This window comes from Anthonomus grandis, chromosome 22, assembly GCF_022605725.1.
Source record: "Anthonomus grandis grandis chromosome 22, icAntGran1.3, whole genome shotgun sequence".
Lineage (NCBI taxonomy): Eukaryota > Metazoa > Arthropoda > Insecta > Coleoptera > Curculionidae > Anthonomus > Anthonomus grandis.
In genome coordinates, this window is record NC_065567.1 from 26,759,229 (window position 1) to 26,785,067 (window position 25,839).

General features: G+C 32.0%; 3 protein-coding genes across 5 annotated transcripts in view; 1 reads left to right on the forward strand and 2 right to left on the reverse strand.

The window, feature by feature from the left end:
- The window catches only part of LOC126748308 (death-associated protein kinase related-like), a 28,968-nt gene extending 8,847 nt beyond the window's left edge, over positions 1-20,121 (forward strand). Inside the window, exons 2-5 of the mRNA XM_050457445.1 lie at positions 3,598-3,793; positions 15,016-15,280; positions 17,292-17,538; positions 18,327-20,121. Of these exons, the coding sequence (XP_050313402.1) occupies positions 3,598-3,793; positions 15,016-15,280; positions 17,292-17,538; positions 18,327-18,645 (1,027 nt within the window). The 3' untranslated portion in view covers positions 18,646-20,121. The remainder of the gene's footprint in view (positions 1-3,597; positions 3,794-15,015; positions 15,281-17,291; positions 17,539-18,326) is intronic.
- Positions 5,257-9,829, reverse strand: LOC126748306 (uncharacterized). 3 transcript variants are annotated; one of them, XM_050457442.1, is made up of 21 exons: positions 9,409-9,829; positions 9,200-9,340; positions 8,211-8,312; positions 8,038-8,157; positions 7,854-7,961; positions 7,694-7,795; positions 7,542-7,631; positions 7,413-7,481; positions 7,254-7,349; positions 7,105-7,197; positions 6,933-7,052; positions 6,773-6,880; positions 6,662-6,718; positions 6,527-6,604; positions 6,384-6,470; positions 6,193-6,330; positions 6,021-6,137; positions 5,886-5,966; positions 5,762-5,824; positions 5,618-5,701; positions 5,257-5,565 (listed from the first exon to the last, which is right to left on the reverse strand). In XM_050457442.1, the coding sequence occupies exons 1-21, from the start codon at positions 9,719-9,721 to the stop codon at positions 5,318-5,320; spliced, it is 2,415 nt and encodes an 804-aa protein (XP_050313399.1). In that variant the 5' UTR covers positions 9,722-9,829; the 3' UTR covers positions 5,257-5,317. The 3 variants fall into 3 exon arrangements, with proteins under 3 accessions (XP_050313399.1, XP_050313398.1, XP_050313397.1); XM_050457441.1 differs by having other exon boundaries at positions 7,413-7,478; positions 8,211-8,321; XM_050457440.1 differs by having other exon boundaries at positions 8,211-8,321.
- Positions 20,122-20,189: 68 nt separating the features above from the next.
- Positions 20,190-25,616, reverse strand: LOC126748307 (probable sodium/potassium/calcium exchanger CG1090). The gene is made up of 13 exons (XM_050457443.1): positions 25,486-25,616; positions 24,796-24,986; positions 24,571-24,735; positions 24,460-24,513; positions 23,766-23,907; positions 23,422-23,532; positions 23,050-23,227; positions 22,687-23,000; positions 22,462-22,611; positions 22,206-22,391; positions 22,050-22,152; positions 21,861-21,991; positions 20,190-21,808 (listed from the first exon to the last, which is right to left on the reverse strand). The coding sequence occupies exons 2-13, from the start codon at positions 24,976-24,978 to the stop codon at positions 21,609-21,611; spliced, it is 1,917 nt and encodes a 638-aa protein (XP_050313400.1). The 5' UTR covers positions 24,979-24,986; positions 25,486-25,616; the 3' UTR covers positions 20,190-21,608.
- Between the last annotated feature and the right edge of the window lie 223 nt (positions 25,617-25,839).

A 25,839-nucleotide genomic window follows, 5' to 3' on the forward strand; every position in this document is an offset into this window, starting at 1 on the left:
TAAAAAAACGTCGGCATAACATATTTTATGTATAAAATAAATTTCGCTGGAAATTAAGTAAATAAAGGAAACGTTACGCGCCGTAAAAATTAATTAATATCAGCATTAAAAGAAGTCGTACACGTTTCGGAGAAACCGAAATAAAATTTCTTGTATGTACCCACCGGTAATTTGATTCGTAAGGTAACCACTAAAGGGGGTCATTATATTCACATTGGAATTTAAAATATGCGCGAGAATTTATTTGACGTAATGGTTGAACGCCAAATTAATTATATATGAGGAGTTTCCAGCTCTCGTCCAGTTTGGAGTCAATTTTCGATACTTTTTACACTAATTCTCGTACCACTATTAATTTTAAATGTTTTATTGCATTTTTCAGCGTCCAATGAACCAGCTTATAGTATTGTCACCGATACTTATATATCAGCTGTTCAAAGTGTAGGCGTCTTAATATTTTAAAAAATTAACTAACTTAATTATATTTTCATATCGATTTTCGTCCATATTTGGATGGTTTCTCAACCGCTTTCGATTTTGAATTTTTTGTACTAATTTTCGTCCAGTTTTATGTCATTTGTCGATCCAAATTGATATAGACAAATTTAACAATATTAAAAAAAAAAATTATATACAAGGGAAGTCAATAAATAAACCGTTAGTTACTTTCTTAAAGGTTTTATTGTAATTTGTCAGAGGGCAATGACCAGGTGATTTCGGTCTGACACATACGCAGAATTGTTAACGCAGATCCTGCTGTTCTTAGAATATTGATAATTTTATGAAAATATTATACCTAAATTTATCGATTTCCCTAGTTTTTGTCCCGTTCTATATCGATTCTCGAAAAACCGGACATTGTTAATGAATTTCGTCCATTTTTGTATGGGTTCTCGATCACTGTGAAAAAAATTAATGAAAAAAAAAATGAATCTTTTGGGGTTACCAAGGATCGAAGAAAACATTTTTTTCGTGCCCTTTTATATTTTTTAACAAAACACAACAACCCGTTTAGATATTTTTAAGAGTCTAAGTACTTTGGTTTTTGAGTTACATAGATTTTAAAGAATCAAAAAAAAACATTTTGTCGTCCAGTATTTCATGGATTCTTGACCACACCACAGAACCTTAAAAAGCATTTATTTCAGTTCTCGTCCATTTTTTTACCAGATTTTGAACCCCCTCACAACGAATTCTCGTCCTGTTTGATATGGATAGAATGATATAGAAAATAGAGGGACAAGTTGAATTCTCATTTATATATCCCCATCTCAATCCGTTAAGAAGAAGAGGATGAGAATAAAGTGATATTTTTCAAGTATAATCTGAGCAATTAAACCTGAAAAACACAATTTCCAGACCATTCAGATATCATTAATAAATAAACTGAAAAAATGCTATAGAAAATAGGGAGAAAAGTTGTATCAATTTGATTATTATTTATGAGATGTTTCATATTGTAAAATGGTAAATCCGTCAACAAATTATTATTATTATTATTATTATTATTAATAATAATAATAATAATTTGTTGGGTTCCCGATCACTGGAAGAAAATTTATTAAAAAAAACAGAATTTTTCGCGGTTACCAAGGATCCAAAAAAATTTTTTTTTTCATGATGATTTTTACAAATCACTAAAATAGGTGTCTAATTATTTTCAATAAATAACTCATTAAAAAAAATTCAAAAGTCTTAAGTACTTCGGTTTTTGAGTTATAGACATTTTAACGAATCAAAAAAAAAACCCTTTTTTTTGTCCATTTTTACATGGGTTTCTGATCACCCTCTAATCTCAAAAAACGAAATAAAACATTTATTTCAATCCATTTTTTTACCAAATTTTCGACCACTGGTCTTATGATCCAGATCGAATTTTTGTTTTATTTGAATATTCGATAAAATTAAAAATAAAATATATTAATTAAATTAATAATTAAAATAATTAAAATATTTAAAAATAAAAACCTCTCAAAAAAACATTTTTTCGTCCATTTTTAGTTTGGTTCTCGACTATTCGCCAATCTCAAAATAACTATAAATAAAGTTTTTATTCCAATTCTCGTCCACTTTTTTAACAAATTTTCGACCACTGGCCTCACCAATCAATTTTCGTTCCTAATATAGATTAGTCGATCAACACTATCGATATTCGGTTAGGCCAAAATATCTTAATGAAAAAAAAATTTTAAAATCGCTTACACAAAAATCAAAAGTTTATTTACTTTGGTTTTAGAGTTATAGACATTTTGAGGAATTTAACAAAAAAAAAAAACACTCAATTTTAAGGAACCTAAAATAAAGCATTTATTCCAATTCTCGTCCATGTTTTCATTGGATTTTTGATCACTTTAGTGACGCAGTGATCGAAAATCCTGTGAAAAAATGGACGAGAGTTGGAATAAATATTTCATTTTAGGTTCCTTAAAATTGACGAGTCTTTTTTTTTTCATCCTATCAATATTTGCCTCACAGGCTGAATCACTAACCAGCAAAGATTTTTCTTAAGTGGGGTCAGATCAAGAACAATAATGCGAGTTGGTGTATTTATTGGTCAACAATTGTTACAAAACTGGACGAAAACTCAAACAACAGAGTCTCATTTTACATCTTAAATTGCTGGATAAAGCTGAAAAAGTGTGTTAATCCCGAGAAATCCCTACGATTACATCATTATAAAGCATTTAAAGACCACAACGTTGTGATGTGAGGTCTTAAAACGTTCCATACCGGTCTGCCCAGAATAGTGATCATAAATTAAACGCATTCAATTATAAAAATAGTCCGGTAGCGTAACATTGACTTAACATTTCAAAGGCGATGGATTAAAGCGAGATTCTTTAAAGGATCAATAAATATCCGCGGTGCTGCTGTTACTACTGCTGCTTACTGAAGAAATGGTACGGAATGGGTCTTTGACTTCTTTAGCAGTTCCGTATATAAACATTTGTTTATGCGGCATGTTTATCGCCTTATAATGCGAGTGTAGGATCCTGGATATGGGAATTCTATATAAAGACTGTGTATTTTTGTTGCATTTTCATGTTTTCAGGGCCGTTAACTGAACCCCGTCTTAAAAGGAAACACCTTTGTTTTTTGTTTTGCAATAATATTCTTATTATTTTATGGGAATTTTCTGTTTAATCGACTCGTTTTTTCCTCACTTATATTTTCTTAAAAAATTCCATTGCATATTTAATTAGATACCATAACTCATAAGTGGTTACGTAACACCCCAATATTCTAAAGAAATTCTTCGAAGATGAATCAGTTTACCAACACAATGAAGAAGATACACCAGTCATCATATTACAACATTCCTCATGATGAGATTAATTATTGGTCGTCTCGAGCATAATCCAGACCCCGATCAAAGTCAACTAAAGATATATAAATGTGACAATGACATTTAGCCAACGCAAAAATAGCTTTCTGCATTATATTTGGCACAGCTGATATCGGTTGTAATGTCAAATATTTAAATAGGAAATCAGCAAAGAATTTATTCTTTAATTGACCAATAAGTTCAAGAGGAAGTTTAAAAATTCTCCTTTTTTTATACCAGTAAATTTCTAATGCATTTTTTTAACCTTTCAGAGGTAAATATGCAACAGTCTGCCGAGCAGTGCACAAAAAAAATGGCACCCACTACGCGGCAAAGTTTGTCAAAAAACGGCGTCGAAACCAGGACCAGATGAAGGAAATTATACACGAAATAGCTGTTTTAATGCAGTGTTCATCCACCAACAGGGTTATACGGCTACATGAAGTATACGAATCGTCCACAGAAATGGTAAGAAATGATAATGATTTTTTAGTTATTTGAATGAGAGGTAGAGCTCACTGATTTAATTTGTACTCTTTATTGAAAGCTGAGGTTTTTCGGCAAACTTTCTTTATTGACCCTATCGAAGGCCTTCACAAAGTCAATAATAATAATCTTCATTTAAGTACAAGTATAAAATAAGTTGTTTATTGATAAAACTATGATTTAGATATTCATCAATGCTAAAAATTTTTAGATACAAGATATTGCATAAGTCATAAAAATATTTTATTTTATCCCATTAATTTAATGCTAAAGTCTGAAAATGTATAGTACTTTAGTTTCATAGCAAGAGTTCTAAAGGAACACAGTCGAAATCTTTGGCTAAGTCACAAAAAGTGATCCTAGTAAACTCACCATTTTTTATGCCATTATTTACTAGATGTATCAATTGACCAATTGATAATGTAGTAGATTTTGCATTTATAAACCCAAACTGGTTAGGACTAAAAAGTTTATTAAATTCAAAGTAACTTATTATTCTACATTTTAAAGCTTTTTCAAATATTTTTGAAAAAATGGTCACAATTTCTATGGGTTGATAATTGGTTAGGCAAGAACCTTTTTTGTATATGGGAACAACTCTGGAGATTTTGATCATACTGGGATAAATTGATTCTTTAATGCACATGTTAAGAAGTTTGACTAAAGGATATGCAATAAGACGTTTAATTAGTGGGGCATTGTATATATCTGAAAAGACAAAAGTGCAGTTGAACATAATTTGTTAAGCTAATTTATACACTTGTCCTTAAAAAGAAAATTAAGCATTAATAATATTATTAAAATTTTATTTATTGATATGAATTAATATTTACTTGGGTTCAAGTGGAGAGCATGGTCTTTAGAAACTTGGTATAGATCTTCAATTACAGAGAGACAACTGTGATCCAGTAGGGAGAGCGAAAAAGAGTAATATATTTGATTGTCATCTGCATACATTTGTATTTTGTAGTGTTTTAAAAATTTAGGAAATTGAGAAGAATATAAAATAAAAACAGGGATCTGAGGGACACCTGAATTAACACCAAGATAATATTATTTATCGCCATTCAAGACCTACTCTGGCGATTCATAAGATAATTCTGAATTAATCTGATTGAACTCTGATGAAAACCAAGATATTCCAAGGCTAGTAATAATGTGTCATCAAATACTTTGGAATAATTGACTAGAACCAGAATAGTACAAAACTACCTTTATCAATAAATCTAAAAATGTCATCCGTTACATTAAGAAGCGTCGTGGCACAACTGTGACATTTTCGAAAACCTAATTGCGTGACGTCAATCAATTTTTTAGACTCCACATTGTCTACTATTTGATTCTACACTGAATCTGAACAGGATAGAATCTTTAATAACCTCTGCATCACAAACCAGTCTACTTTATATTCTCTTACTCATTCAGTCCTTAATAAAACAAAAATCTAAAATGTATATAAACTGATAATTTAATAATTCAAAAACAAATAATAAACCACATATTAATTTACTCCCTTGGTGAAAATACGGATCCCTTAAATAGTATTTGGCAATTTTCGTTGATATTCCCTGTTTGGTTTAAAATTCCCATGGCCCGTAAAGTTGCTATTCCAGCCTGCCGATTAGGGTTCACCTCGGCTGATTCCAACGATGAAATGGAGAAATCTTCATCGCTTATGCGAGCTTCGAGTTCAGAGGATGTTTCTGTGCAAGCCTTTTTGCAATGGTTTCTGGTATACTCCATCAAATTAAATCCTGTAAAAGAAATTCAATTGAGACAATTATTCATATAAATTAAGAAATGTACCTCGTCCTTGTTTATAGTTGTCATCTTGTTTCTCAACCTCCTCAGCAACTACTGGCAGATTTACATTAGATCTAGACTGTGAACCTGAAAAAGTATCAAATTAATGTACGTCAAACTTTTTTTCAAAAAATTGCAATAACTTACATCCTCTGCTTCTTGCTTTCTGATATACAGGGACACGCAGCTGCTTCGCATGTCGTTGAGGTCCTAAAGTTCAGACAAACCTAAGAATTGCATAAATCTCGTAGAGTATATAATTTTAACTTGCCTTGCCCTGGCTCTTGTATCGTTTGCTCTTTTGACCTTGAGAATTCTTCCAGTCCTTGAGGGTTAATGGTTCTTGGTGCGTCTAAATTAAATTCTATTGTCTAATCTAACTTTGGGTTCTAATAGCTTAACATACCTCTGCCAAAAGGAACTTGTGGTTGGTGGGGTTCTGCAGGACGCCTCAAGCCACTTAGTTCGGGAGGAACACACATGTACGGGGAATCTCCTCTTTCTTCCTGTCTTTTAGGGGTGCCTAAAAATGTTTGTACAATATCATACTAATGTAAAAAATTATCTAAACAACATACTTCTGCTTAATGGTCTCATAAATTCCATATCAAATGGCATAGGATAACCAGGAGGAGGGGGCGGTCGTAGTGCCATTTCTCTCTTATATATATCTATTGGGTCAAATTCAATGCAATCTGGTCTTCTTTCTTGAATTGCTGCAAGGATAAAAAAACAATTAGCAAAGATGATTTTTAATATAGTAACTTACGTTTCGGTTCTTCAATTTCGACAGGAGGTTCCACTTTTTCAGGTTCTTTTGGCTTTACCCTTCGTGGTACTGGTTTGTAGGGCGACACTGCAACAAAAAAATCTTTTTTTTTTTGCCTGACTACAAAATAAATATATCCTTACTTGTAATGGTTACTGTGTCATCTAAGTATGAGTCCGAAATCTGATTGAGGTAACCGGCTAGTTCAGGAGGACAAATTGCTGAAAAGAAACAAGCAGTGAGTGCTGTACTATACAGTAAGGATTAAATGTTAGTACCTCTGGGCTTTGGCTCTCTTGGAGGTACTGCATACCTACAGTTATTTTGCTGTGGCACTAAAAAAAAAGTTTTAAATGAAACCCAGTTAGCATTAAAATCATGCAATTTACCTCTATAAGTCTCCTGCTCAGCTGGCTTTTCTTCTGGTTCGGGTGAGTTTACTCTTTGATCAACATGTTTTCGAGGAGGCACTTTTTGAGGGGGAGGGGGGCAAGACACTAAAAATTTATAATGTTATTATGTGATTTAAACTTATATATAGTAAGTCACGTGTTTTGTTTTCATTTCTGAACAAAACCGGTTGGATTTCAATTTGTTTTGAAGCTGTATGAAACTGTAATTGGTTTTTGAATCTTCTTTTCAAGTCCTCCATTGCGTCATCAAAAGATACTAAAGAAAAACATAAATAGATTTTTGTGTGCTTATGAATTTAGTGACTTACAGTCCTCAGTGTCTTTTGGCTGATTCATATTTTCATCTTTGGGTTTTGTATTTGTTATTGACCAGGCTTTTTGGGTTGCAGAGGTTCTTTGTGCTAAAAAGAGTAACAAATGCCATAGAAATCTGGTAAACACAATTATAGGAACTTACTCTGTTGTTCATTGACTATGACCTCACTTGCTGCTATTGGTCTTTCTTGTCTACGTTTTTTATGACTATTCCTCTTAGGCTTGGGTTGCATAAATACTAAAAATATATTTTCATATAATAAGGGTGTGTGCAGAAAAACACTATCGCACATAAACTTACTATTTTCTTCCTGCTTGTATTTTGTGAACTGGAATTGTGGGACTTCTTTAAAATTGCTTGTCCATTCTTCTAAAAAAAAAAAATAATTTAAAAGCAATTCACAAAGCACTAATACATGTAACATATTACCGTGCTGATGTTCTTGCTTAAAATTCTGTGGGATATCTTGGACCCTCTTGCATCTTTTAATTTTTTTGTCGGGATCAACCCAGTTAATCACTAAAAATACAAATATGCGTAATATAAAACCTCCTAATATCGTCTCATATAATGTAACTTACATGGCTCTACCTGCTTGGCCCCTTTACATTGCATTTGTAGCTGCTTATAAGTGATCCTCTTGTCATGCTTGTCTTTTCTTTGGATACTACGTCGGACATTCGCTAAAAGCATAATTATGTTATTTACTATTAACATAATCGAGAAATAATGTTAACTTACATGGCTTTGACACTGGTTTTGGTTTTGGTTCCTCAATCACATCCAGCCAATTGTCTGCATCACAGTCTGGAAAACTTTCCTGGGGGAGCATTGGGGTTTTATTTGATTCTGAAATATTAAAAGTAAGTAAAATATATATATAGGATTAATGTGGCATAAGAAGGTGCCTAATTAAACAGCAAACCTTTTGGATGGAACTTAAGTGTACTTATGTCACATGCTTGTTTGTTGGTTTCTTCTTCAGTATCTGGCACAATTGTTTGTTTAGACAAGTTTGCTTGAGTCGCTATGGAGTTGTTCTCAACTAAGAATATATATTATGTTAAAATTAACCATAGCAGAAGTGTGGTAACTTACTTGGTTTGGTCTTGGCTGATGGGTTACTATATTCGATTCTACAGTCGCTGCTTTTAATTCTTTTCTTTGGAAAATTTTTTGCATAAGCTCCTCCATTGGTAGCTGAAGATACATTAATAAAAAGTACTATACGAATATTATTTAAAATACTGGTTTATTTAGTGATTAATATAAAACACTTTGTATAACTTTTTTATTTGTTAATGGAGAATAATCAATTTTGGTGTGCTCTTGCATAATGCTACTATAAATTAATAGGACTATTCAATATATTTGTATTCCTAAAGGTTTCTCTGGAAATGAATATAACTTTTGATATTTAAATGGGACCCCCTGTATAAATTATGTTCATTCAATAGAAAATTACTTTCTAAATACTATGGTACCTCACACATCAACTTTTGACTGTTTGATTTTATAATATATGAGTATTAAAATTTCAATCTAGGTGGTCATGACTATGTCAAAATGCTTCATTTTAACCTAAACACTTATGAAAAAATTAGTTTGGTTCTCTAGTACTTAACAAATAAATTCCAGATAAGTTGAAAAAATTGAAAATCTTATTTATGGTCATAACTCAATTTTTTTCAAAAGCAACAAGGTAGATTATTGGCATGATCAGCAAGATTATGTCGTAACGAAGAATTTGATACCCCACACTCTATATTTTCATTCAAATTAGCCCCTAAAAATGCCTTATCAATTCTGTCAGTTTTAAACAAAAAGGCTCTGGAGAGCTGTCAAATTGACATACAACATCCTAACTTATTATAGGACATCCCGTTACATCATAAAATGGTATAGCAAGTAGTTCTTCACAATCCCTATCTCACATCAGAGAATTGAGCCTAATAATCTACTCAATATTTACTGAACACACTTATAATTTTAATCTCTTTATTTGGGGGTCTCTATTAGTAAATTAATCCCATTGTATAAGAAATATATGAGTGTGAACACTCCTAAGTAACAATGTCTTAACTTACATGCTCTCTCTTCATTTTGTTGCTGTCGGAACATCACTTTTTTAATCCCAAATGGTTGTAGTGGTTGTCTCTCCGCTACCTTTTGGTTAGGTTGTGGATGATAGGCCTTTTGGGGGGCAACCAGCTTCGACTGGAAAAGCACTGCAAAGAAACCAGTTAAAATGCGACCCTGACACCCAAAAACAATGATTAATTTTATTTTAGGTTACCTTCAACTTTTGTAGCAGGCCTATTACTTGTCTTAGCAGCCAGAGTGTTGCTCTTCGGAACACATTCCTTTTGATTTATGAGGCTTTGCAATATATTCATCATCGGAGTAAAGTCAGTGATGTGAGGGATCTTAAATTCTTTAGCAGCATCATATTTTTTAACCAAATTCACCTCAAGATACTGATGGCAAATATTTACATTGTTTACACTGACCTTGTAGAATGGTAGGAACTCTTCGAACGTGTAGTCTAGTAGATCCGGAGGAAGTTTCATGTCTTCCGGTTTGCGGGCGGTCTTGCGCACATTGTGCATGGTCTTTTTGGGTAAAAACACGGGTAAAATAGTGTAAAAACTGATTAAAAACTTGTAAAGAATCGATTAGCGTCTGACTGAATATAGACGTCAGATAGAACTGTCATTTTTTTAGGTTAGGAGTTAAACAAGGGTATATTCAAAAATTGAAGGGTTCCGGTTGGGTTAAGAATAATTAGGGATCTTAAGGCTGAGCATATTAACACAATAAAGAGCACCTTGTTTGGTTTATTTTAGTGAACCAGTGGCAGAGATATACATTTTTAAAGTTTGCATTTTTTTCTATATTTGCTGTTTTTATTATCAAAAAAAAAAAAAATAGAAGCCTTTTTAAAATTTAAAGATATAGAAGTCTATATCAGCAATTAGCCATTAAGTTATAAGTTATATTTGGTACATGTCAGTAAACCAGTGGTAGAGGTATGAATTTTTAAAGTTTATGCTTTTTTCAATTTCTGCAGTTTTCATTTTCATTTCTGTTGTCATTCATTGCATGAATAGGAGACTTTTTTCTAAAAATATTAAAATTAATGATAGAGGCTAGCAACTAACCATCAAGCCAGATTTAGTTCATTTGAGTGAACCAGTGGCTGAGATATGAATTTTAAAAGATTGTGCTGTTTTCATGATTTTTTTATAAATAGAAGACTTCTTCCTAAAATTCTGAAATTTAAGGATATAAGAGTTTAGGCCAGTTACTATCATCAAGCCATATTTAGTTCCTTTGAGTGAACCAGTGGTGGAGATATGAATTTTTAGAGTTGGAACTCTTTTCGGTTTTTGTTGGTTTATTATTTTTTTATAAATAGAAGACTTTTTAAAATTATGAAATTTAAGTATATAAAAGTCTAGACCAGCAACCAGTTATTAAGCTATATTTGGTTCATGTCAGTGGACCAGTGGCGGAGATATGAATTTTGAAAGTTTGAATTTTTTTTGATCTTTTGCTGTTTTCATTATTTCATTATAAATAGGAGACTTCTTTCTAAAATTATGAAATTTAAGAATATAAGAATCTAGGCCAGCAACTAACCATTAAACCATATTTAGTTCATTTGAGTGAGCCAGTGGTAGAGATGTGAATTTTTAAAACTGGGAGTTTTTTTCAGTTTTTGTGGTTTTCATTATTTTTTTATAAATAGAAAACTTCTTTCTAAAATTATGAAATTGAAGGATATAAGACTCTAGATCAGCAACTAACCACCAAGCCACATTGAGTTCGTTTGAGTAAACTAGAGGCTGAGATATGAATTTTTAAAGTTTCTACTTTTTTTTACTTTATACTGCTTTCATTAATTATTTAAAAACTGAATGCCTTTAAACAGAGTTAAAAAAGTTATGAGTATTAAACGTCAAGTAAGTCCCTACCCATTAAACAAAATTTGATCCATAACAGTCAAGCAGCGGTAGAGATATATATTTTTAGATTTTGGGTTTTTCTGGATTTTTATTAATTTAAAAAAATGGAAGTCCTGTAGGAAAACTGGAATAAATCAAGAATATAAGAGTTCAATCAATTCTCCAGCCCCTAAGCCATAATTGGTCCTTCTCAATAAACCATTGGTCGAGATATGATTTTACAAATTTTCAACTTCCCTGACTTTTTATTAATTGTTTTAAAATAGAAGGCCTTTAGACAGATTAAAAAAAAAACTAATGTATCTTAAAGGTTAGACAATCCTCTAGACATTAAGCCAACTTGGCTCCCTTTCACTCGAACAGTGTTGGAGATATGATTTTTTTTTAAGTAAATGATTTATGTTAAGTTTAAGGGTCGAAAGCTGTGTTAAAAGTCAACATCTTAGACTTCCACACAACCTTTGATCAATTCCTATAAACCAGTGGCATAAACAGGATTTTTTCTAATCCTGTGGCCAAGCAATAAATTAACAAATGTTCTTAATTTAAAAATAAAGACATAACACACACTATTTAATGCTCCCAAGAAAACATTATAGACTGCCTATTTATTCGTGACCACGAAGGTATTTTAACGGCTTTGCTCGAAGACACTTTCGGACGCTTTAATATTTCGGACCGATTTATCATTGCGGGGATTTCGCAATCGCCTTTGAATTCTTACTTCACAAAATGACTAACGAACATCCGTGGGACGATGCAGGTATTTTAATAAGTAGTTTAAGGTGAATTCCATTACATTTGTTCCACCCTAGTTTACTGTGTATCAACTTCTACTAAGTCAAGACTCATTTTGTCCACCCTCAATTAAAAATGGACATTTTCACATTACCAACATTGAAAATATTTCAAAATTTCATTGTGCCTGAATCCGCCCCTGCGTTTTAGTTTAGTTTAAAGTGAATTTCATTACATTTGTTCCACCCTAGTTTATTGAGTATTTCGACTTCTACCAAGTCAAGACTCATTTTGTCCAACCTCAATGAAAAATGGGCATTTTCACAGTAATTTATCACCAACAATGAAAATATTTCAAAATTTCTTTGTGCCCGAATCCACCCCTGCGTTAACCTAACCTAATAGTTTGATGACATTAAACGTCATTTATGTTTGAATTTTTTTTGTGTCAGTTTTTTTTTTGCTTAAAATTGCAAAATGAGCCAGATTTTCGCTGCTGGAGGCGATTGGAAGACCGAAGAAAAGGTCCATAAGGAAAAGGGGGCCGAGAAGTATGAAAAACATGAGACGGAAACCATCGAAGACTCGTATATAAAGCAGGAATTGCGTACCCAAGTTCTCACAAGCGCTCTAGCCAGCGAAGTAAAGCTTACAGAGGAGGAAATCATTCCTTTGAGTGTCTATTCTTATGAAGTAGGAGAAGAATGGAGCAAACAGCTTAAAACTTGCTCAAAACAGCTAAAAAAATTGAAGAAACTTGACAATATTATGAATAGTGAGCTGGAAAAGTGGCAGAAGATTAGCGAGAAGTGTATCAAAGGAACTGAGGAGCTTGAGAGCAGAGTGAAGAGTTGGGATGCAAGGATTGAATATTGGAAGAGTAGAACACCCATTGATCCAGAAGATGGCGAGGAGGAGGACACCAGTGTGGCAGACAAGGAGGAGAAAACCAGCCTCAGCGGAAGCTCATCATATTATGATGCAAGATCAACCTTAGAGTCCTAAAATTGATTTTTTTTGTTTTTATACATATTTTGATTTTTTTACATGTTTTGGTTTTTTTTTATACAAATTTTTAATAAAGTTTTACACAACAGTGGCATTTTAGAGTTGTAATTGTTGGAATGAATGTTTAGTGGATCAGTAGTGGATGATTGCTAAAACTATGGGTTCTCCTGGCTTGAGAAGGTTATTCAAGAAACTGGAAAGATTAAAGAATTATGGATTATGGAAGAATATGTAAATTCAGGCAAGTTTTTAGCTAATAAAGTCATATTTGGTTGATTTCGATGAGCCATAGGCAGAGATATGACCATGTAAAGTTAAGCCTAAAATTAGAGATATGTTTATTTTTAATTAAAGAGTTTGAAGAGTGTTAGAGTATAGGGAATCCTCTAATCAAGAAGCCATATTTGGTACATTTCAGTGAACCGGAAGCATGTATATGTTTGGTTACGGTTTGTGCTTTTTTGGCATTCCCCTCATATTTATTAATTATTTAATAGTAGATGTATTGTTTTAATTGAGGAAATTAAAGGATATATTGTCATCTAGAACATCTTCTAGCCATAAAGCTATATCTGGTCCAATTCAGTGAACCAATGGTGGAGATCTGATTTTTTAAAATTGAAGAATTTTAATGTGTTCCCTTGTCCATTGTCAATGATTAATTAAAAGTAGATTTTTTTTAATTAAAAAAATTAAAGGATATTGTAGTCTAGGTCACTTTCTAACCATGAAGGCATATTTGGTTCTTTTCAATCAACCAGTGGTTATATATAAAGTTTGAGCGTGCTTGACTTCCCCATTTTTATCCATTAAAGCAAAATGGGTTCATTTTTCAAAGGCATTTTTTTTATATCATTTACTACTTAATAATAATGAATGACATAGAATAATTGAAAATATGTAGCATAAGTAAAAGTCATAACAAAGTTTATTATCAAAAGACAAGGACTCCCCGATAAAGCAACAATAAGATATAAAATAGTCCAAGTAAAAATAAAATGTCAAAGCCTGACTTAAAAAAAAAATTAAACCTACGGTAAAAGACTAAATATTAATAAAATGAAAATGCAAAAAAATGGTGTACAAATAAAAAACATACATAAGAATGAAATAAAATTAAAAATGACCACAGTATTTTATCAATAAACATTTGTATTAGTTTTAACCAATATTTGTAATATTTTCAGGTACTGAATTATATGCTTGTATAATGCTATACCTTGGAGAGTTCTGGAATTTTTGTGGTTCTACCAATGGATTTTTTTACATGTTTTTATTTCTCATAGAATGTTTATGATAGTCTTTAATTTATACTAGTTTTGACTATTTTTGATTTGTTCTATATTTAGTTTTTTTTTATACAAAGTTTCACTAGAAGTCCACTACTCAAATAGTGGATCGGAGACCTAGTCTCTAAGTTAAATAGACTACATAAAGCTAGAATTTTTTTTGTCTAAACAATGGTCTCTGTGTCTTGTTCCACAGCTCTCTTCTGGAGAACAAAGAGAGTCCATTATCCAGATGCTGGCTACCAAATCCTCAAAATTCTGTTCCTTATTTGAGCCTCGATTCAATCAAGTCAATCAGTCCACGTTCAGTGGCTATATAATTTTTTTTTAAGTGAATTCAACTTAAAACTTAGTTTCTCATCAATAACACCCAGAACTACACTCAATGAAAGTACATTAGGTTTGGTCAAGTTCAAAAGAAGATTTGAGTAATAGGTTTTCAGCTTTTGAATATCAGAGAGACTAACTTATGTTAAAGCCTGCTGGTCAGAACAAATTCTATAGAATAGTTGCTTGTCTAGTTTATGAGATCAAGTACATTTGTTGCTACTGATCAGATTATGTCATATCTGTCATTAAATCCTTTGTCAAGTAGAAGAGAGAATATCATGATGTATGTTTTGCTTTTAAGGTTCTAAATAGAATAACAAGATTTTCTCAATCTATGTTCCAATTTACTCACCTTGAAATTATTTACTTCTTCATGTCACTTTCTGCTGACCAACATATTGTTTATAGAATCCTGCTCATTAAATTCCTTTTAAGTGATAAAGGTATATATACCTTGTATTATGAAAATATTGTAAATGTTGATAAAAATAAAATAACCGAAGACTCCATCATTTTTACATCTTTTGATATATTTAATCCTCTCTTCTAATAAACATGATTTTCTTTAAGGTTTTGATCCTGGAACTGGCCGCTGGCGGCGAGCTCCAACACATCCTGGACAGCGGGCAGTGCCTGGATGAGCCCGAAGCCCGTAAGGCTATGAGACAGATCCTGGAGGGCGTGTTGTACTTACATGATAGAAATATTGCTCATTTGGACCTGAAACCTCAAAACCTACTGCTCTCGGAGCGGGAGAGCTGCGAGGACATAAAATTATGCGACTTTGGCATTTCGAAAGTTTTGCAACCCGGCGTTACGGTGCGAGAAATATTAGGTGAGTGGAAAGCCCATTATATGGTGCCAATCTTAATTTATACACTAATGCAAGCCTCTTGAAATAATATGTTATCAAGGCATGCATATTGGTTTTCATTAGGTGATTCATTGGATATAGTCGAGAATTGTTTTTAATGTGGTCGAGAATTGTAGCTTCTTTCTTTTTTGTTTAAAAATTAACTCTTATAATCCTCAATAAGATCCCATTTTCTTAGCTGACCTTGTTGAATTTGTGGATGTGCTAATTAGGAGGTACCTTGATGCAAATTTTAAATTTGGTTAAACTAATATTTGTTTTGGTAAATTCTCAGGCATCAATATTGGTGGGTTCAAAATGTTTGTTTACCTTCAACTGTGCAAAAATAAATATTCACACCATACTCGGTTTGTTGACTTTTTAAGCACCTCAGGGAATTTTTAAAATAAACATCATTTTGTTTTACAACTTACTGTGACAAAATTAAACATCCATTGCTTCCTGTAATATCATTTGATTGGATTGAATTGTCATTTGTTATAAAATACAGGGTGTTCTACAATCTACGTCACATATAATTTTTTTTAAAGAAAATGTATTTTTAATAGTACCCAAAACTACTTAAAAAAAACTACCCTGACAAATTCATTCCCGAAAAACCACCCCAACTTTAGAGTTGTTCTGGTAAATCTCAAAGCCTATATAACAAGAAAATAGTCTTTGTTTGGATAAAAGCTCACTCTGGATTATTAGGTAATCAGTTAGTAGATAAGGAAGCAAAGAAATCCATTTCTTTATACTTAAAGTACACTATAGGAAATTATTCTCTTTTATCTACTCAAAGGCCTTTAAATGTTGGAAAAACAAATTTTTGGATATGTATTAAACATAAAAAATACCTATATTTCAATTAAAAAAAGGCTGGACAAAAACATTTTAGTTTTTAGCCATAATTTTCAAAAATACTTATCAAAATCCAATTTTAGATTTTGGGTAGGACACGGTAATTTTAATCAATACCATAGGTATAAAAAAAAAACATGAAAGACAGAGAAATTTGCGATTGTGATAATAAATGAAATGACTTTTTGCTTGTAAAAACAATTCTCAAGTCATTCAAGGTTTAAACATGGAACTTGGAAAATTATCCTTTTTTCCAATGTGTCTTGTAACTAATCCTTATGGTGTAAGTTACCACAAATAAAAAACTAGAAGCAATTTTTCTTAAATTTTTAAAATTATGTAAAAATAGAATATAATTCACATAAAAACTAGACTTGCAATAATGAATAATAAAATTATAATAGTATACTATGCTAGTTTAGGATAAGATAAAAAGATAAAATTAGATATAGGATGTAAAATATAAGCTAGTTATAAACATTCACTATGTTTTTTCTAGTGGTATTTTCCTACCTACTCGAGTGACCCTGTATTGTCTTACATTAAAACAATGCTTTGCTTGGACTCCAAGGCGAGAAGTGAGTGACCCTATCTAAAATTTTTAAAAGATGTTTTATTCTTTCTTATGAGGTAGAAAATATATAAAAATAAATAAAGTAAATAAATAAGCATTTAATATAGATATTAAAATGACTGATAAAAGCAGATATCTATATTATAAATAATTGAGTGAACCAGTGAGTTTTTTCTAATTTGTTTGAGATACAGGTGTAAGATAAAAGCCATCATACAACATAAATACCGTTGTTCCGCTAGGAACTTGTGGCTAAATGTGCTTGACACAAAGCCATTAAAAAAAATTATTCGATGCCTTACGTTGATGTTAACACATGATTTTTTTATTAAATTGGATTAATAATTTTACAAGGATTCCAATAAAGATGGTGCCATTTGAAACAAAAAGTTGGGTTTAAGGAATGAATTTGTCGGGGTAGTTTTTTTTAAAGTAATTTTGGGTACTATTAAAAATACATTTTCTTTAAAAAAAATTTGTGTTTAAAAATAAAAAAGTTACAGCCTGTGACGTTGAATATGGAACGCCATGTATATTTTTGTTTTCATTTTTTAGGTACCGTAGACTATGTTGCACCAGAAGTGTTAAGTTACGAGCCAATATGTCTGTCAACGGACATTTGGTCAGTCGGCGTACTGGCCTACGTGATACTGTCCGGTTTTAGCCCCTTCGGGGCTGACGACAAACAACAAACTTTCCTTAACATATCGAAATGTGCTCTCACCTTCGAACCTGAATCATTTCAGGACGTTTCCAGTGCAGCCATAGATTTTATTAAAAGTGCCCTTATCGTCGACCCTAGGTAAGTAAATAAGTCAGGCCCAACCAACTTACCCTTTATACAGGATGGTCCAGTTTAAACGTCATTAATTTTAATACGTGATAAAAAGAAATAGACTTTCATCATAAAATTTTTCTCAGAAATGTTTAATAACAAAAATACAGGGTGTTGAAGTTAAGAATAACTATTTGTTTATTTATCATAACTTTTAAACTACCAGCTCAATTTTAATTAAATTTGACATGCAGGTTATTGTAGTGAATTTTCAAGTACTGATGAAGCCAATTTCTAATAAAATTGCCAGTGGCGTAACATACGGAGGGACTTGGTCCTTTTTTGCTTCAAATCTGCGAGGCGATAAAATATTTTTTTTCTAAGAAGTCAACTGAAAGATTCTCCATTTAATTTGGAAAAAAAAAGTTACTCTTGCAAAATTATGATTTAAGGTACTGTTGTTAAAATATCTTAGTTTAATTCCAAGTATGTTACTCCCAAAGTTATTTTAGACCAGGTCCCTTTTTTAAAAAATTGGTTTCATCAGTAATTGACAATTCACTACAATAAGCTGCATGCAAAATTTAATTAAAAATTGAGCTGGTAGTTTAAAAGTTATGATAAATAAATGAATAATTATTCTTACCTTTAACACCCTGTATCTTTATTATTAAACATTTCTGAGAAAAATTTTATAATAAAGGTCTATTTCTTTTTATCACGTATTAAAATTAATGACGTTTGACCACCCTGTAGAATGTATCTAACTCTTCAATTAATGTACTAATCAATGATTTTTTTTCTTTTAAATTCAGAAAGAGGCCGTCAGTTCACGAGCTCTTGGATCACCCGTGGATTTCCCTAAAAGTATCCCCTCCAGCGACGTTATCCTTAAAACCATCCACCGATATAACCCCAAAATCGACACCAATCCAACAACGAAAGAGCCTCAGTTGCATCACTGAGTCCACCCAGTGCAAATCGACCAAAGACTTTCAAACAAAACCGAAGCGCAACACGTTAAGTAGTTTCTCCAACTGTCTCTGTCCCCAGTGCGGCGCTGCTTGCAGACACCTCACGCAGCCCACCGTTGCCAAGTCGACCATTAGTATTGATAGGGGGATTTTGTGTTAAAAAAAAAACAGGTTGTATTTTTTTTCGGTTGACAAGTTGTTTGACATTTACCTGTGTTCTTTATAGAGGAATTTATTGTGAAATTTAATTGATAGGGCGTATTTATTATGTTGGGCCAAGCGGTTTGATGCACATCAAATTAGAGTTGGGGTTTGACTTTAGTTTTTATTTATTTTTTTTGATTATTTGACTTGTTTTTAACGTCGTCTTAGCACCTTAATTTTAATATTTGATTAGGAAAGTTGTTTCTTTTTATTGCATGACATCGACGCGCCATCACTTTATTGAACACATCACATTATATATTGACCATCTTAAATTTATACATATAAAAAAATACTGCCTTAGGTTGGCCAGTGCAGTTAATTAATTAAACCTGCATATTTTCTTTTAAATAAATATTGTTGGTTCATTAATGATTAAAAAATGTGAGGTTTAGTTTCATTTTCTGCATTATTAGTTTCAGTTATATTAGAATATTATTTTTGGTTTTTAAACCCTCATTAAAAGACCATATTTTCTAAAAAATATGCCTTTAATATCACCATAAGTTATTTAAGGAAAATTCTTATGAATTCAAAATTAATTGATTGACACCAAACTGGATGTGTATACTTAATTTACAAATCCATTTTCTAATCAAACACATTCCAAACTAAACCAAAACTGCCAAATTTATGACATTCCAAAAATGCACAAGTCTGATTTTTTACCAAGACTGATTTTTATCAAAAACGACTAAAATTTTTTTATAACCATGTTGAGATGCCTCGATCTACTTAAATTATTACCCCAAAATACACGCATAAACTAAGAAATCATAATTTCTATTTTATTCGGACACAAGCGTAAAATCGCGGTATTGTTTGTAAGTTTTTAATTTACTTGGCATGTACTAATTTGATGTGCATACAAATGCTACAGGGTAAATTAAATAATTTATTTAAAAAAAAAAACGATATTTCTATATTATTAATTTATAATTTTGTTAGTGTTATGGCAGAATTATGCAGCAAGTAAAATAAGAGTTGATAGTGCGCGAATCTTCAGGGTAAGGAATAATATACATCTATTTAGTTTCTTATACTGCTTACTTGAACCCCAGTGAATTTAAATATTTCGCATTATCCAGTGATTTATGTCAGTAAATCTACTTATTTATCCTTGAGAAGTCCTCGCCACTATCAATTTTTTTATTTTTTGTTTATTTTATTTACTGCCTAAGTCCGCCCCTATTAGTGCTATTCACCAAATAGAAATAAACGGTGACGAGGTAAGTAACACACAAGTGGTTCTCTGTTTATGTCGTTTTTACGTAATATTAGGATCATTGAGTCAATTAACAAAATTTTTATATTTTAATTTTATTATACTTCTAGTAAGGTGTAAATAGGTAAATAAATAAATGAGATTGTCTGAACGTTTCGCTTTTGTCAACCAAGAGAGTCAAATATATTTCAATAGTTAATGTTATTATTTATTGATTTTTTTTCAAACCAGTTCCTCCTTTCCTCAGAATCCTGTGACAGAGCAACATAAAAAAGCAATATTATATTTTATTTATTTATAATAAATTTAAAGTGCAAATCAACTCTACTATAATTTTCACACTTAATAAATACTCAACAATTTAAAAAAAAATATAAATTTTAGTTGTCCTTAATGGATCCTTAACATTTAATACTGATTTAAAATACTACACATTACGTTTCGTATCTCTTAAATTGCTCTCTAAGTAAATAATAAGAACCATGTAAAGGTATGTGCTGTGTATTGTAGTATTCTTAAACAATGTGGAAATTATATACTTGAGGTAAGTAGAGTAATTAGAGGCTGCACAAAGATATACATAAAACACTATTTTCTACTCAAAATCAATATTTTCCACATTATACTTTTTCGACAAGTGGCGTTCAAACTAGTTTTAACATTTTAACTAATTACAGCCTTTTTTGAACATAAATGATTCTATTTCTTTGTAACGCTTAATCTATATTGTACAGGAGTCTTGCAGGTCATCACAAACGTTATCAGAAAAAGAATATAATTCTTATACCCAACTTTGCTAAACTATTTTCAAGACATTATTGACACAACAAATAGACGTTTATTAATTAAACAAGCTGTAATTACTTTTTTAAAATCCTATTTACGCTATATATATTTCATTGACAGATTAATACTTCTTGTCAAATAAATATAACAATTGACACTTGCAATGTGTATTTGACATGTTGTCGTTAAAAATTGACAATTACATATATGACATTAATTTGAGATTTATTTGACAGTAACAAATTGACAGTTAACAATAATTATTGTCGTATATTACTAATTTTTTTTTTTATATTTTTTACAAACGTGCTAAAATTATAATATCTTGGTACGCTTGTAATAGATAATCTATTTTTGCTGTTTTTTTTTTAATAAATATGTAATGTTATTTATTTGGCTCGTTTTGTTCTTGTTATTTATGTCAGAACAACCTGAGCCAAATTTACTTTAAAACATAAGGAATTACACCATCTATAAGCTTTTTTAATGCGACTTTCGCCACTAAAAAAATCACATAGATCATAAGGTCAACCCAGATTAATATTTATAATAGACATTTACAATTTATAGCAATTTCATATAATATTAATAGGTCTTGTATATTACAACATTACTAAGCTTAATACATATTTAACTATGTGTGGTTCTTTTTAACGGATCTTTAGTAAACTTGGCAACATTGGAAGAAAAAATTGGGCTATCCCTCTTTAAACGAATTTTTGGTAATGCTATAAAATATGAAATTTAATCGCTGACGTTGCCAGTTAAATCTTGATGGACGGTTTATTATACGAACAACTATTAGTGTGGTTTTAAAATCACGGATCTATTCGTTTAAAGAATGCCCTCTCCGCGTTGCACCCATCCACAAAAATCCGCCAAACAATAACAAAATAACAAGAAAGCCTTTAATAATCGGTGGGGCATTCTGCCGGATTCATATTGCCAAATATATTTAGCTCATATAAACTAGCAAATGTAATGAACAGAACGTACCAGATCATAAGTACTATACCAAACTTACGGTCTAATTTCCATCCGTTGTAATGTACTGCCAGGACCAAAAAGGCCACGGTCGAAAGCAGAGACAACGTGGAGTAAAGTAGACCTGGATAATAAAAATGCAAATTAAAAGACTAACAAAATTGTTGTATGCAAACCTTTGCTAATAACTCTAACATATGTGCCTGGTGAGAAAACAGCTGTCTTCAAAAACCATGGTAAACCGAGGCAAACCAATATATCGAATACATTTGAGCCTATGGCGTTGGAGACTGCCATATCGCCATATCTAAATTAAAAAAATGTCGTTCAAATGAGAAACATGAATAAAATCAGTGTTTTAATACCCTTCTTTGATAACAGCTATGCTAGAAAGGGCATCTGGCACAGAGACTCCGGCTGCCACAAAAGTCAGCCCCATAACGGTGTCCGGTACCCCCAATGTGTAACCTAGAAACAAAATAGATGTAACTTTTGGAATTATTTTAGAAAAAAAAATTGACCTATAATGGTAATCATCCAGACCATAAAGTAGGAGTAAAACGAGATCCACACCATTGAAATGAAAAACGTAAACGGGTACCAATTTTTATACTTGTCGGTCCTACAGTCTGGCATCGTGTAGATGCAAAAAAAGTGGATCGGATATAATGTGCCCCATTTTATTTTCATCCATATGCTTGCTCCATCTGTAAAGACAAATTTATGTTTTCAAGCCGGTAATTTATTAAAAAAAATCATTTAAGGCACATTAATTACCCTCGGGCTTTAAAAGTGGGTCAATCTTCGTACTGGGATCAAATTCTTTTGGCTTATAATAATCTGGCTGTTGTGGCGGTGGTTGAGCTTGCATAGGAGGAGCTGTAGCCAAGGCTAAAGGATCCCGATTTAATTCTGCACCCCTTAATTCTACAAAAAATATCTAGCATAATCTAGAGCATCTAGCAATAAGAAGCACAGGTAAATACTAGTTCTTGGGCATACCAGATGTTCCAATAGGTTGTGGTTCGGTCCGTTCAGGGCTCCAATCCTGTCCAGGATTCCAGTTATATTCATCGTTTTTTTTGTCGGTTTGTTGTCTCTCTTCCGTCGGCTGTACATTTCCATAACTAATATATTTGGCTTCTTCATCCAAATTTTGATATCCGACTAATCCGGACTGTTCGTTCAACGGTTTACCCCCCCTGGTTTGGTTAAACGGTACAGGAAGGGTGAACGCCCACTTCTCCAAACTGGTGTTAAAATGCAACACGATACAATATACAACGTACACGAGAAGCATTATTAAAGATTCGATCCTGGAAAGAGAGTTTTTAGTGAGGTCGTTTTTGAAGTTTAAAAACTCACCAGGAGACTTTTTTGTCATCTATAACGATTAACATGATCAAAATCGAAATGGCATAAAAGGTAGAATCCCTTATTAACGGCCACCAGTTTAAATAAATAATTGCTGAAGTTGCCAGGGCACATACAGAAATGACGAACATTATGTTGAAAACGGCAGAGCCTATGACTCCTGAAATGCCTGTAAAATAACAAAAAGAATTCTTGATTTTTGGGTGAGAACATTAATTGTATCTTGATATATAGCGAAGTGCGAAAAAGTCTTGATAATTTGGCGAAAGTCTATTGGTACCATGTCAGTTTATAAGGTTAGTCTACTAGTATGGAGTTTATAATAAAATTTTATAAAGTAAAAAAAATAAATAAAGAACTTACCAATATCGTCTTCCGCATAAAAGACTCCTATAATAACAGTGGCTAATTCTGGAGCCGAACTGCCAGCGGCCATAAAAGTGGCTCCCGCCACATCCGGTGACATTTTTAATTCTTAAAAATTAAACAAAATTATAAACTATAAAAATAGCTTTATTTTGAAAATTGAGTGTAAAGCATTTAATTAACCTAAAGAGCATCTGTTATTTTTAATTACCTCATATTATACAAGTTAGATCTTTTGCATGTATTTTAGAAAAATTAAATTAGCAAATTAAATAGGAAATTGTACATGCTAATTTATTATAATTAAACGAAGGGAGTGGAAATTAAAATATGAGAATTACCTTCACAAATGCGGTCTAAAGATGCCACAAAATATTCGTCGCAAACAATCGCCAATCCGATGAACATGTAAATAGCCACCAAAATGTCGATTATTAGGCCGCCGTATTTTCGTGTTTTTGGTGACATCAAGGGACGCGGAAACTGGAAATAAATATTTTAAGTTACATGTAATAAATACTCAGGGTAATTAGGGACTTGGAAAAAAATATCCAATTAAGCAAACATTTTTTTATTCGAAATGCACGTTTTAAAGAAAACCCCGTCTGAACAAATATCTGCGGAAAACTTCAGAGAAAATATTTTATTGTGTCTGGGAATTCACCCGTTCCAACTTTTCTTTACCTTTACCTATAAATTTCATAACGAGGATTTTATGTGAGAGGTCTCTTATTTCAAAAGAGAAATTAAATGTATTTTAATGATCAATGATCTGTCCGATTCTCCTATTTACTTCTCTTTCGCGTAATTTTTTGAAATCTGAGAGCAAAAATCCATTAAGGCAGACGAGACGCTACGGTGCCGAACTGTCTGACCCACTTAATGATTTACCCGAATGCCCTTTTTCATACGTTTGACCTTTCAGTTTAATAGATTTCATTTTGATAATGTTACCAACATCCGAAAAGCATTTACCAAATTCAAAGGCTTTTTATATATACAAACTTAATAAATTAGACTTTTTTTTAATCTTACCTGACGGATTGCAGCTGGTGTGCAGTTACTGTTATCATCTAATTCAGTAGCAACCTAAAATTTAAGAGAAAGATAACTCAATTGCTGATTTTCTGAATTATAGGAAGAAACCTTTTTAGGAATAGCTTTTTCAGTGAGCACAGTTCCGTGAGGCATTTTTGAATCTTTGGGTGGAACATTTGGCTTAGATTTATCTTGTTCATTTTTGTTGCCAACTGTAGGTAAGGAAGTTGAGCCTGCGTTGCTAGGATTATTTTGATCTTTATCTATATCCTCCTGTGTTTGTTTAAAATCACGTCTTAAGTACTACCCTAAAGACAAATATTTAAAGCATACCTCAACTGTGGTAGACTCATCAGGCAGCTCTGTCGAAGTATAATCTAATAAATCATCTTCTGTTGTTTTTGAAATGTCCTTTTCTTCATTTTTTTTGTCTGATTTTACAGCCGCGATGACAGAGTAGATGAGGAAAATAAGCGAGATTTTTATTACCAACTTGTGCCGCCCAGACTTTTTCATTTTATTTGCTGCAAAATATTTGAGAAATCAAGAGAAAATTCTTACTTCCAGCTTTATTCATAAGTTTATAATTATTCGTTATTTGATGGTTGATTGAAAAAAAAAATTGAGGGCGTATGTGTATATCTTAAAAAAATTGTAATCTGAGGCAATCGTCTTCAAAATAAGAAATATGTAGATGGGATAATTCTAAACATTATGGCCCTAAATTGGTTCATCAATTTAATTAACTTTTGAAATTTCTCGCTACCAGACAACAGTAAAAATTAGCTGAAAAACTGGCTGTGCCTAGGGAGCTTTAAAACTGTCAATAATATTTGGCTTCAATTTATGACAATCTAGAGTATTTTTGTTTATTCAAACCCTGTCAATTTTAACTCTTATCTGTTGGAGAAAAATATTGCTCCTAGCAACAAAAATAAATATGTAAATCAATATTTAATCAAATGACCAATTGTTACACATGAATGAGATAATGAAACAAAAATATCAAATGCAAAGACTTACCTTGAAAGTGTTAACGTGCGTGCGGGACAAGCGATAAAAAACAATTTCTTGTTCAATTTTTTCGGAATTTATCGAACCGCGTGCGAAAAGCGTCGCACTGAACTAAACTGGAAAAATGGAGGATGAAGAAGGAAACGGGCGCATGCGAAATATAAACAATCGAAGCTGGATCTGTGGAGGGGTATACAGGACGACTCCCGCGAGATTAGCATCAGCTGCGAGTGGGCTACTGCCAATTCCTGTTAAAAACGGGATGTTTCAATTTCAAAGTCGAAATTGGAATAATCATGAGATTCGAATATTATTACACTTTTTGTCCATTGGTAAAAATCCCTGAAAGTAATCCAACATGGT